This window comes from Trypanosoma cruzi, genomic scaffold, assembly GCF_000209065.1.
Source record: "Trypanosoma cruzi strain CL Brener 1047053516877 genomic scaffold, whole genome shotgun sequence".
NCBI lineage: Eukaryota > Euglenozoa > Kinetoplastea > Trypanosomatida > Trypanosomatidae > Trypanosoma > Trypanosoma cruzi.
Genome location: NW_001849210.1, coordinates 18,911 through 31,789, shown reverse-complemented (window position 1 = coordinate 31,789; position 12,879 = coordinate 18,911). Strand labels below are relative to the sequence as shown.

Here is a 12,879-nt window from a genome sequence, read left to right as displayed (position 1 = left end):
CGGCGTGCCCGGACATCATTAGCGTGGAAGAAGGCAAATTAAAATAAGCGCGGCGGTAAGACCAACCAATTCGGCAGAATCCCGCGAGAATTAACCAGCATGGACAGCACAGAGAGGCACGTTACATCAGAAATACAGAAAGCCGCCAGAGCGACAGTCCCGGAGAGGAATCGCCAGCCGCACCCCACGGAGAAAGCATTCAGCGGCCCAAACTCCGACGCAGAGAAGTGCTACGCGAAGCATCCAAAAGCCGCTGGCACACGCTCCGCCCCAAGCTCGAGGCCACGGACGGCAACAGCCGGCAGATAGTACGCCGTGCGTGCGTTCCTCGTCCCCTGAGCGCACCAGCCATGAAATCCGATGGCCCAATGCTCAGCAGACACCAAGAGGTCAGCCACCTCATGAGGCTGTGGGCGGCAAAAGCAACACGACACCCAAAGTCATACCCGCCGCCACCGATCCCGACCCCCAATAACTATGGCAGAGCTCGACCGCACCCTACGGCTGCTGCCTCTGGGACTGGCGCCTGCCCCCGACGAAATAAATGGAGAGGCGCTGCGCCATCTAGGCCGTGTGGCAAAGCGTGTCGTTCCCCGGCTGTTCAATAGACGCCTACGTGCAGAGACCGTCCCACTGAATCGGAGACGTGTGGTCGTCATACCTCTCCTCTGCAATCCGGGGAAAACGGCATCCGACCGCGACCCCCCACCGACCTGCAACGATGGCCAGCTGCCTTAGCAGGCTCATGGAACGTATTCTTGTTGCGCGCATCCGAGACGTCATCGATCCCCAGTTGACTCCGCAGCGATCTGGCTTATGACCAGACAATTCCACCCTCGACCAATTGCTGCACCTCAGGGCTGCCATGCATCGCAACGCTCCAAAACACCGCACGGCGACCGACCTTGTGGGCCACGCCAATGCCTTCGATACGGTGGACCACGAAAATATCATCTTGAAAATCCGACGACTGTCAATTCCCAATCACATCGTGCGCTGGTCAGCGGAGTTCCTCAGTGGCACAAGCGCTGTGGTTCGCATCGACAAACTCGCATCCTTCCCCAATACCTCCGTACGAGGCGCACCGCAGGGAACAGTGCTAGGTCCCATCATTTGCAGCATCGCCATGAACTCCCTTTGTTCTTGCCTTTCGAACGCACCCTCAATCTGTCACGGACTAATTGCTGACGATCCCACCCATATCACACAGCACAGCAACAGGGACACGATCAACTCGGCCCCCCAAAAAGGCCTGAGCGCCGTGGTAGAGCGAACCAAGAGATATTTCATTAAAGCAAACGCTGGCAAGACGGGGTGCACTCTCCTCGGCACCAGCAACACGGCCCCACTGCGCCTTGCCTACGAGGGCGCCCCGGTCACCATGGAGCGCAGTTCGACTCTTCTGGGCGTCAATTTCCAGAATCCTAGTGGAATGGGCAAACACGTGGCGAGGCACCGTGAGGAGTCGAAACAGCGCCTACTCCAACTGACAGCAATTTGATCCATCGCATGGGGACCAAGAAAGACACCCTGAGAGTGTTCCACCTTGCGCTGCCACAGGTGAAGGTCATGCACGGCGTCAGTGTATGGTGTTGGGGCGCCTCCCCGACGGTCCGCTGCACGCTGGATTCCGCACAGTACGGGCGGAATAATCTTCTGGGGCGCTGGATGAATCCAGAGTTTCTCAATCATAGAAAACAAACCAGCTAAGAATAATAAGGGGATGAAGGGAATAAGAATGGGTTCACCATATCCTCAAAGTCTAACAGCAAGTAAGTGCATATTTATATATGCGTATATCATCCGATAGCCACAATTGTGGACCGTTCACTCTATTCGGATTGGGTACATATTAATTACTTATTAATTACTTGCTAAGTGGCAGAATTTGGGTTCCTCCAGCCAAACGACACCGCTGCTCCCCTTCGTCAATTCCTGAAGTGTAAAAAAACACAACCGCGTGAAATGCCGTCTGCGGGGTTTTCTGCAGACCGCACGTAAGCAAAGAATGCCTGTAATCCGCGAGAATCCAAAAACCCATATATCCGTCGCAGATCCCACGTCATGGCGTGCAATTTTGATCTGCCTTTATTCGCAGCTCCTCGTAGCAAAGTGTTTGTTCACCCAAACGTCCATGGTGGATAGCAAGACGGCGGAAAAGACCGATAAGGCCAAGCGTGCCGCGCGTGCCTCGGCCTGCATGATAAGAAAAGGCCTCTTCTCCCACTTCCATCCGGCAATTTTAACGTCGCCGGTGCCTGGAATGAAAACGGCTCCCCATCCATGAAGCAACGCATCCGTGATGACTGCGGCAGAAGCCTTTTCGGTGAGCTTGATGGTCCGCACACGACTATATTCTCGATGATGTGCCCTCATCCCTCGCCCAAACCAACCGCTGACGGCTGAAAGTTCGCCGGGGATGTTTCCTGCAGAATCCCCCGGTTAAGTGCGGATAATCTTCGTCGCACTGCCTTGATGAAAAGGTGGTAGCCACGTAAACACGTGCCCAAAATGGCAGCCGCGTATACAAAGCGTGACGCCATGACCTCCATTTCCGCGATGGCCAAATAATTGAGCGCCGGCATGCCGCGCATACAGACCGGACAAACTCATCACTCAGGGACACCGCCCGTCGAGTGTGATCAAACAGCACCCCAAGGAATGTGTACTGCGTGGTGCCCGATTCGCGGTCCTCCCCCATCGTGGCGTGACAACTGTCCGCATTACGAAGTACTTGGACTTCCCACAATGTCGCATCGCTTTTCGACCCTGCACTGCGTATATCATCGATCCATACGTCGATACGCACCAATGGAATTGCAGCCCGGAGAGGGCCAACCACCGTCGTCACCCCCGCAATTGCCGAAGTATTAGTAATCTGGGGAATTTCTGGGCTGGCCTTGTATCCCATAGGGAGTCGTGTCAGCTCCACCAGCGTGCCGTCCTCCACGCGGCATCAAAAGGGATGCCGAGTCTCCCGCGGTAAAGACAGGAAAAAAGGATGCTTTTAATTCCACGCAGGAAGCGGCCTCAGTCATCGCAGGTGACAAATAATGGGAAATGTGTAAAAGATAAACATTGGCCTCATAAGGGTCGTCTCCGTTCCTGTCACGTGGCCACGCGATCTTTCGCCGTCGTAAACCGGTGGGTTTCTCCTCCACAACCGAGAAAGGCATTATCCATCCGCCGCTTATTGTTGTGGACGAAGCGTCCTCGATTATTCCTGCTTCCTTCATTAATCGTGCATCAGCGACTGGAATCCTCCGTGAGCCTTCGCGCGCTTTAACCGAAAAGGATAGAGAGAAGGGGGAGCGCCCGAAAAGCCCTCAAACATGCATGAGTCTCTCCAAGGTGGTTGGATTCAACCGGCTCCGGATCCACTCCAGATTCAATACGGGCACGTCGAATTGTTGCTTTAGCGGGATGGTTCGTTCATCTTGTGGTGTGGCCAAACACGTCCTTGTCACGCGTCTTCTAATTGTAGCGGAGTAAGGATGAAAATCATGAAAAACGCTCTTCCGCTCTCAACCAGGGTTCCTGCCCTTCCGCAGTTTCTCCCCTCATATCAATGCGACCAGCGGCGACACCTGGGTCAGCATTGTGGTGTACTTCCTCAAATATCGAACTGTGTTCTGGGGAAGGTCGAATGGGTCGACGTGCACCGCCAACTGCGAGATCACGTGTGGGTCCAAATTGCACGTCTCTACGATTTTTGCGGTGTGCCGCAGCGCACCCGTTTTATGGAATGCACCGTGGCATTCCAAGGAGCCAGGGCTCGCTCCACGTGGGCAGCCGTCAGATTCGTGAGCTTCTCGTTGTGTCGAAGTGTCCCGCGTAACTTTATTGTGTCGAACACGTCCTGTCCTCGTATCCTCACGAACCGCAAGGCGCGGTGGGGATCCGCCCTCGCCGTCTTTCAGGATACGAACCAATCCAAAATTATGTTCCCGTCCGGCTCCAGTGTAAAATTGTTGGGAGTTAAGGCCGCAATCTCGGGCCAACAGCTCGTCGTCATCCACGCAAGTCGAAAAACAACACGTTACTTCCAATCGGTCCGGCTGCGGATATATTGATCCATCCCTTCCTCTGTTAAGGGGCGCGCCTGCTTTACCTCGGATCGCGCCGAAATTTTTTGTAGCCCCAGAATCGCCATGTTCAACGGGGTTCAATCCATTTGCAACAGGGACCGCGGCATCCTGGCGTACTGCACTCAGGTCGATGGCTCCACATCGATTGTCAACAAAAAGGCCGCGGAGCTCTCCTCGTTGATCGGCCGTTCGTGCGTGCGGCAAAAGGTTGTGAATCGCCCCGCTAGAGTCATTCTCTGCTTCCGCGTCGACGGCGCACACATCTCTCGAGCCACCTCGTTCGCTCCCCTCATATAGCTGGCCCAAAGCGGGGATGTCGGGGGTTCGTCGTACCACAGTCGAGCGTCGTAGGCGGATAAGCTCCTTTGCCCTCCCCGTCGGTTGCGTCGGGCAATTTCAAATATCGGATGAAGTGTCGGTGTTTCGGTGCGACGTTTGTGCAGGATGGTGGGAGGTGGTGGAATGGATGGGGCTGCCGTCGTCCGCCTTCATAAGCAGCGGGCAGCCCCTTTGCCGTTTTTTGACGGCCGTCTGTACTGCGAGCGATTCCTTCTGGGTGCGCCTCGGAGGTTACATTTAGACGCGTCGTGTCCATAAATGTGACATAATTGGCATCGCACCGGTCGTTGAGCCCCTCGCCGTTCCAAGAGAATCTGGATTGCCCTCGCAAAGGTGTCAGCCTCATGAACGGCGGCGTAAAGTCGGGCGCAAATTTTGGAGAGCTGGATGTCGGGTTCGGATGCCATCATGAGCTGCATCCGGTATGCCTGCACTAGGGTCCCGACCAAATTCGTGAAACGATCGGAGAGGTCTCGCTCCGCTTCCAGCGCGCCAATCCACGCAACCAAACAGTCAAAGAAAAGTTTATTCTGGTCCTCCGCCTGTTGCCAATAACTGTATGCGCCCCGGAGGTCGACAACGACTCCGGAGACGCCCTCATTCCCCACACGCGAGGGCCCTGTGGTGGCGTCGGATGCGCAGAAACAAAGTTCCTCTTCTTCTGTACCAGAATGGCCGTAAAAGGGGGAGGTGCGAGATGGCAAAGACATGAAGGGATGTAAACGTGGTTTCCCATAATTGCCCTGAGACGTCTGGGGAAAAGCCTGCCGCCTCTCGTCCGCCGGGCTTCGTTGGGCCGTGCGTAACGGCGCGCCGCCCGCAATCAAACGCCGCGTTCGATATGTTTGTGTGGCAAAGCCGGATTCGGCCACATTATGATGCGTGTCAGATCCATCAGTCGGATCCCTCCGAGAGGTGGGTGCTTCCTCCCAGCCCGTCCTCTCCGCCTCCCGTGCGGCTTGCTGCGCTTCGATTGCATTAACGCGCGCCTCTCGTTCATGGAGTTGTGCATTGGCCAATCCCAATTGGTATTCGCGTTCCTGTAGTTGGGCGCGTTTAGCCTCCAACTGCTGTTTACGTCCGGCGAGTGCGTATTCCCTTTCTGCAAGAAGGCCGCCGGCCACCGCAATGTGAGATCCGCGTGCCGACAGGTAATTATGCGCCTCTTCCACCTGAGAGTAAAGCTGAGCAGTCCGATCCGCAACGTCAGCAATGGCATGGGCGTATTCAGCGCTCAGTCTCTGCCCTTTCAGCAATGATCAGCCCCTGCTGGACCCCCAACTCCCGGGCCGCCCACACACGATGGGCAGCAGCACTCGAACCTCGAGATTTGGTACTTGAGGCGCCCGGCGATTCGCAAAGTGCCCCGCAACAGTCGACTCCTCCCAGTGCATGGCGATGTTTCCTGAAACCAAGCGTAAGCCTGTCATTGTTGCGGCGGCGGCTACCACCGCATCCAACGGCCCGTGTTCATCAACGAAGGCGAGCTGCACCCGTACATCGCCATGCTGGCGTGCCAAGTCCAACATGCGGGCAACATTGTCGCTCCTCCCCGTCGCCATGTAAAAGAAAACACTGCCATTTCTTTCAATCAGCTTGCAGGGATCCCGTGTGGCTGTGAAAACCAAAATAATTACAAATCGTCTGAACGCCAACAGTTCCCTGATTTCCTCAATCGCGGTAAACCAAATAAATCATAAAGTAGAAAAAAAAAAAAAAAAAACTGTCGTACAGAGTCCCCTTTATCAGCATATATAAATATTAAATTAGATTGCCCGCTTGCCCCGTAAATATTCTCTTCACAAGTTCCTGGTGAAAAGGAAAAAGTAAATGAAAATATGTTTATTACCCTTTTATTTGTATTTACTTGTGTCAATAAAGCAATAAATACACACAAAAAAAACGTGTTTAACTTGCGTACTTTTTCTTTTTTCTTTTCTTTATTTCTCTCTTGGCAAACGTGTGGGGCGCAATTAATGGAAACTTCGCTAGAGTCCCTTGTATGTACGTGCATGCATGCATGTGTGAGACTGCAACATGATTGAAGACAGAGACACAAATGGGGGAGGGGGAAAAAAAACCAAAAAAAAAAAAAAAAAAAAAAAAAAAAAAGACGTTATTTGAGGGCACATTGGAAGACATACATTTCACACACACACAAAAAGAGGGGACGTAAAAAAAAATATATTTAATGGATTCATTTGATTTGATTTGACCACCAGCGTTGATGAACCGCACTGCCGCAGCTCACAGAGTGATCGTATAAAAGTTACGAGTGACCGCCTTGCAGGTTAAAAAAAAAAAAAAAAAAAAAAGGAATGCGGAAAATGAACGAATTCCTGGGCACATCCAATCATCATCATCAAAGGGAGAAGAAATAATAAGAAGTGGCAAACAACATGCATTCGTCACATTCACCGACACAAAAAGACCTTCAACAAACACCATGATGTACGCATATATGTATATATATATTATACATACATACATACATATACACAAACACATGTACATACAACACATATTTAATAATAATAATAATGAACAGATGGAATGTTGTTGTTGTTGTTGTTGTTGCGTTTTTTCTTCTTTATAAAAAAAATATATATTTATTTATGTATATTTCCTTCTTTCTTTCTTTCTTTCTTTCACCCTCTCTTCTTAACAGTACCGTCACCGATCCGCTTTTCCTTCTTTTCTACTAATATTCATTTTATGCTGTTGTCACCGTGCGGGCGTCATCGTCGTGGTGATAGAAACACCACGTAAAAAAAAAAAAAAAAAAAAAAAACAACAACGACCAAACGCAACCCACCACCACCAGCACCTTCTTCTTCTTCTTCCTATGTAAAATACCGTTTCAATACCCTGCCTAATAACTCCCTTTCCCACCGGGCCCTACAAAATATCCACTAATTATATACACACACCAATCGCCACTACCATCCGCGGTGGTAGAGATGCTCCGGGGTGCCGGTGAGCATAAACGTGAGGTGTCGGAAAAAGTCCTGCCTGTCACTACCCCAAAACAGATTACGCCGTTCATCCGGGGTCATAGTACGAAACTGCCCAACCGTCGGATTGTTATTGATGCGTACAAAGGCGAGTTCCCGCATATAGCTCATGTCGTCAAATCCCCACTTACGGGCCTCCGTACGAACAGCAAACTCCAGCGGGTCCTCATCCAAGTACTCAATTTCAATAGGTGGCGGCGTGATGGGGAAGTGGAGGTCACGCTCCTGCTTTGCCAAACAGAGGCAAGCCACATTTGGAAAAACACGGCGCATCACTTTTTCTCTTATTTATATAAATGCTTTAAAGGCAACTAAAAACTCTAATGAACACGATAACAAACCCACACACAAATACAAAAAAAAAAAAAAAAAAAAGAAAGAAAGCAAAACAAAAAAAAAAAAATCAATAAAATGAAGAGCAAGAAAACAATCCCTTTTTTTTTTTTACTGCTGTAGATGATCGGGCTCGCGTCGTCTTGTGCCAACCAAAAACTTGTCATGTATGCAGTGATCGACGAATAGGAGCCGCACCCAAAGTCGTTGTGAAGTATTGACCACACACTCTGATCGCGGAATGCCACGCCGTTCTCGCTTTCCACGTACACAACGTAGGCGGTGCGGAACGCGTTGTCGCGGTGCACCAGCCAGCTGCCGCCAGTCACAGTCAGCGTGGTTGCCATGAGCATGGCGAAGCCGAGACGGAACTCGCTGGACATAACCTGCAGCACGCTGCCGCCAGACACCACAACGTCCCCAAACACACACGCGCCTTTGTAGTACTCGGTGCTCGGAGCACTCCACGAGCTGTTCTGTATGGAGAACACGGAGCCGCTGCTGACACGCAGGTCCGACGCAAGAGCGTACATCACGTGCATCTGCGAATTGACAGCGCAGTTGTCCATGTAGAAGACGCTGGACAGGTTCACACCGAGGCCGCGCTCCAAGAGGATCGCAGCGCACGAACCCCCGCCACACACCAGCGTCGAACGCGTCATGACAAACCACGTCGACAGAAGCCGGACGCCGTCCAGAACAAGCGCGGGGCCGTACCGGGATTTCTCGTGGCCAGGAGTCGTCGGCACGTAATGCGACCCGCCAACCGTCGCGCGCAGCGTCGAGTTCGCCAGCAGCACACTCGAGTTCAGCGGCATCGCGCCATGCAGCACGATCGTGCCCTCCAGCGACGTCACATTCGTCATGTTGACGAGGGCGTGCGGCACCAGGTGCGCTGTGCTCTCGCTGAGGCCGCCAATCCGCAGCTGCGACCCGCCCACAAGCACGCAGTGGCGAAGCGTCACGTTCAGCGCGTCAGCGAACGCGTCCATCAAGTGCAGGTCCACCGCCACAGTGATCGGTCCGCTGAACACCACCGAGTCGAAGCACGCCGTCGCCTGACCGCCGCCAACCGTCACGGACTCCGTCAGCGTCACGCCACTCACGCAGTCCTGCGCACCGCCACCGCCGGAACTCGCAGGCGGCACGTCAAACGGCAGGCACGCCTCGCCCACACCGCCGGCACGGCAGCTGCACACGCAGCTCGGAGAAAGACGCCGTCAGCTCACCAAAGCACGCCAGCGCAGCCGCACAGCCGCCGCTCTGCAGCACGCGGCCGCCGGCACGGTTGCACTGCACGGACACAGCGCCGCTCGTGATCGTCGGCCCGGAGACAAGCGTCGCGCCGGTGGCAGCGCAGCGAGCAATCGACACGGCGCCGCCGCCCAGCGTCACCCCTGACAGCGACGCCACAGTCGACGCCTCGCCCACTGCCCACACGTCGTGCATGTCCACCCACCCGCCGACACCGACCGTCCCACCGCCGCAGCGTACCAACGGCGACGCAGCAGACCCCTCAACGCCCACGAAGCGCAGCACCGAATCAAACACCGCGAGGCGCTCGCCAAGCACAATGCCGCCGCCGTTGCTCACAACCGACACGTTCGTCACGGAGAACACCGAGTGGTTACGCAGACTGAGACGCGACGAGGACGACACATGCATCGCGGACGCGGTCGGACCGCCCGACGCCTCCAGCGACACGCCGGCAAGCACCACCGCGCTCGACAGCAGGTCCACACCGCCGCCAACGTACACCGCCGACCCGCCCGCCTGCGACGACCTCAGCACGGTGCTGCTCACACGCAGCTGCGTCTGCGACAGCGACGTCGCGTGCAGCACAAGCGGCGACGCCACCGCGTCCGTCAGCCCGCTCAGTTGGGAGTAGCGCATCGGCCCCGGCGTCACAATCGTCGAGTCACGGACCGTCACGTTCGTGTGTGCCGGCAGGTTGTGCACAAACACGAGCGAGCAGTAGCTCCCGGACAGCCCGCTCACGCTCACCTCCAGGCTCCGCTCAGTCGCCGGCTCGCCGCCGTAGCCCCGCACGTATATCTGCGCACCGCCGTCGCACACGCAGTTCCTCAATTCGATGCGCAGCGCGCCGGGAAGCATCGCCGCAACGTCGAGCACCACAGCCACGCCGTTCGTGATGCACACGCCGTCCATCAGCACCGTGTCCACAGCGCGGCCAACCGTGATTGCTCTCTCCACCGTGCCGCCCCGCAGTCGCAACGCCACCGCATGCACCGCGGGCATCCACGCCGCCAACGACACCAGCGCCAACACCAAAAACAGCGCCGCACGCACAGTCGCAGCGGCCCTGCGCCGCACGCGGTGCCGGCTGCGCGGACACGCACCCACCGCAGACCACATCCACCAACCCAAACAGGTATCAACAGGGCTGTCGTGGTGTGTCTCGCACTCGTCTCGTCGACCGTGCCTCCTGCTCCGCAAATCCCTTCCTACAGATGTCAAATACAGTGACCCGATTCCGCCAGATCGTTATCCCACTACTACTAATAATAATCCTACTACTACTGCTGCGAGTAATTACTAAAACCTTGAAACGATAGTTGTGGTGGTCAAGCCACAGTATCTCTATCTGCACGGTAAAACAAGGAAGAGGCAGCAACAACAGTAGCCAGACACAGTAGCACGCAGCGGCATCCGGCCACAGACAGTCCCCATCACAACACAGCCAGCGACACAAAGACGCGCAGACGCAGTCAGCCCAGTGATGCCATCGGCCTCCCACCGCCCGCGCAGCCCCACACAACCGCCGTGCAGAGTGGCGGGACCCCGGCAAAGAGGCAAATGACCATTGGCACCGCCCTTTTCACCAAATGCCTCCAACACATGACGACCCCGATGCCGTGGAAAACACACAAAAGCCGAGGCAGATACACGTGGCATTGTTGCAACCGCCAGCCATCGAGCGCGTCCGTGAACGTGGTGGTGGAGGTGGCGGCGCGGAAGAGGGGCGGTGAGTGCGTCAGTTGCCAGTAGTCAAAGCGTCGTTTCTCGCTCACGTGGGTCGGCATTGCAGAACAAAGAGCGGCATCATGCGCGCACGGCATGCACAAGGGCAAAAAGGACGAATAAAGAAGCACGGTGGCGGCACTCAGCCACGGGGGACAAGGACCCACATCGACTCTGCGGTCGGTTGACCTTCAGACGTCCGGTTTGTAATCACGCCGCCGCCGCGCAGTTCGTGTGTCTGCAGGAAACTGGGGAATGGAGGGAGGGAAGAGAGAGGCGGTGCGGCCCGCATCGATCTCAGTTGGGTGTGACAACGGTGAGGTCATCTCGTCAGATCGCCGGCAGCAAAGACGGTCGCCGTCAGCGGCGGTCAGTGCCTTCCTTCTCCCACCGCAGCGCCACTCCACCGACGCCGTCGCCCGCCTCCTCCCCACCGACACAACGAGGAGACAACGGCAGGAGATGTAACACCCGCAACGATCAGGCTGCCGCAGAGTCTCGTTGCAGCCGCCATGACCAGACGAGTGGGATGCAAACAAAAAAGGAAAACAATTGCCCCCTCAAGCATCTCAGCACAACGTGGAAGCACAGCAGCCGGCACACAAGGCGCAACGCCGTTCAGTGGCTACCAGCACTCACCCACAGTTACGCGGCAACGTGAAAATGAACGAGCTCCTCCCACACAGCCATCCTGCAACACGAGTGGGTCACACGAGCAGTCGCACAAATTAACACCTCGCCACGCAAACCAGCAATCAAAGACACCGCCGGCAAAGGAAGCGATGGATGGCTGTGGCGCGCAGCCGCAATAATAAAACATGTGTCACCTTGCTTGGGGCATAATGAAGAAGTCCAATCAAAGAGGCACACCAATTCGCACCAGAGAAAGGTAAGAGCAAACAGAAGCAAATATTCGCCTAGGGCGATTGACCGGATCGTAAAGTTATTTACGAAAATCAAGCAATACAAGAGGAAGAAGGGGTAAGTGAAAAAGCAGTGGGCTCACCACACCCTCAAGCTTTGCCCAAGTAAGTATATGTACACATATGTATTCCGATAGCCACTCTCGTGACATGCTGCACTCTATTCGGATTGGATACATACATACATATATATTAATAATTTACGAAGCGTCAAACTTTGGGGCTCTCCAGCCACAATACCCCACCGCAATGTGGGAATCAAAAGGGAGTGGGTGAGATGGTAAAATTAAATTTGCAAAATTATCTGGCGGTTATCGGTTCCCTAATCCCCTAAAGTCGTGGTCATACCAAAAATCATACGGTAGAAAAATGTCGTAAAAAGGTGTATTCGTTTTATCAGGATACATATTAATTTAAATAGCCAGCCTTCCCCGCGATCATTCCCTCCACAAGCTCCCAGAAAACAACAGCGGAAGTCCATAGAACCATCACAATACTGAATGTGGGAAGCGGGGTCGCCACGGGAGTGTGAGAACGTCATGCACTACACTCGGCGATGCAGTCACAAAGCAGGTGCTTACACCACCACGGCCACCAGCGCCCCACGAGCCCAGCATGGGGTGGCAGAGGATGCCACTGCAGCCAGCGGCGAGCACCGCAGTGTCTCTCACGGCTACCTGAAGACAAATGTCCCGGTGATGCGTGTGCCGGCGGGGAGACTGACGACGGTGCGGCACGGGTCATCCGCATGGGAATCGTCCAGCAGCTCGTTGCTGTACACAGGCGGAACACCCGGCGCGTTCGCGATGGTGATGTGCGGATGAACATTTTCGCAGGGGAACTCTCCCTCGTTGCGCACCGCGATCGCCGTCCCCTTCGGATCAGACGCAACGCTCGTCAGCGTGAGCTCAATGGAGTCGCCCAGCAGCCCCACCAGCTGCTGCAGCAGGACAGGGTCCTTGCAGGCGTCACGACCCAGGTACAGCGTCGTCACATGGAAGGCCTTCTGCACCTTCTTGCCGTCCAGCATCTCTGGCGGCACAAGCTCGAGAACCCTCTCGGGTGACGCAATCTGAATTGCAGCATACTCCACGTGGCGGGGGAAACGGCACAGAAAAGACTCGCAGGCGTTCGCCACGCCCAATGCTGCCGCCATGTCGAGTGTCTGAATTTCTGGTATGTCCGTCAAACCAATTGCGG

General features: G+C 55.0%; 3 protein-coding genes, 2 non-coding genes and 1 pseudogene across 5 annotated transcripts, besides 21 other annotated features; all 6 read right to left on the bottom strand.

Moving 5' to 3' along the window:
• Positions 1–1,240: a mobile genetic element.
• Positions 1–1,480: a sequence feature (heterozygous, Esmeraldo-like haplotype).
• Positions 1,481–2,419: a sequence feature (haploid, Esmeraldo-like haplotype).
• Positions 1,857–1,919: a mobile genetic element.
• Positions 1,859–6,238: a mobile genetic element.
• Positions 2,420–4,493: a sequence feature (areas not merged during assembly with more than two copies in the genome that could not be assigned to a particular haplotype).
• Positions 4,494–6,668: a sequence feature (heterozygous, Esmeraldo-like haplotype).
• Positions 6,500–6,539: a microsatellite.
• Positions 6,669–7,193: a sequence feature (haploid, non-Esmeraldo-like haplotype).
• Positions 6,721–6,742: a microsatellite.
• Positions 6,884–6,944: a microsatellite.
• Positions 6,949–6,969: a sequence feature (AT_rich).
• Positions 6,982–7,004: a microsatellite.
• Positions 7,017–7,044: a sequence feature (AT_rich).
• Positions 7,050–7,077: a microsatellite.
• Positions 7,194–7,623: a sequence feature (areas not merged during assembly with more than two copies in the genome that could not be assigned to a particular haplotype).
• Positions 7,195–7,218: a microsatellite.
• Tc00.1047053510783.49 (cytochrome c oxidase subunit 10, putative) lies at positions 7,367–7,714 on the bottom strand (the record flags this gene model as incomplete). The annotated part of the gene is made up of 1 exon (XM_802309.1): positions 7,367–7,714. The coding sequence occupies one exon, from the start codon at positions 7,712–7,714 to the stop codon at positions 7,367–7,369; it is 348 nt and encodes a 115-aa protein (XP_807402.1).
• Positions 7,624–8,690: a sequence feature (haploid, Esmeraldo-like haplotype).
• Positions 7,760–10,150, bottom strand: Tc00.1047053510783.30 (annotated as a pseudogene).
• Positions 7,797–7,844: a microsatellite.
• Positions 8,691–12,879: a sequence feature (areas not merged during assembly with more than two copies in the genome that could not be assigned to a particular haplotype).
• Positions 10,504–10,854, bottom strand: Tc00.1047053510783.20 (uncharacterized protein; the record flags this gene model as incomplete). The annotated part of the gene is made up of 1 exon (XM_802308.1): positions 10,504–10,854. One exon carries the CDS (start codon positions 10,852–10,854, stop codon positions 10,504–10,506), a length of 351 nt encoding a protein of 116 aa, XP_807401.1.
• Tc00.1047053510783.17 lies at positions 10,769–10,844 on the bottom strand. The gene has a single exon (XR_008255734.1). It is a non-coding gene; the product is annotated as a C/D small nucleolar RNA (snoRNA), TB8C3C3 (small nucleolar RNA).
• Positions 10,896–10,975, bottom strand: Tc00.1047053510783.14. Its single transcript, XR_008255733.1, has one exon. It is a non-coding gene; the product is annotated as a C/D small nucleolar RNA (snoRNA), TB8C3C2 (small nucleolar RNA).
• Positions 11,866–12,136: a mobile genetic element.
• Positions 12,353–12,879, bottom strand: Tc00.1047053510783.11 (hypothetical protein, conserved; the record flags this gene model as incomplete). Its single annotated transcript, XM_802310.1, has 1 exon — positions 12,353–12,879. A coding segment is annotated over one exon (527 nt), but the record flags the coding sequence as incomplete, so codon positions are not given.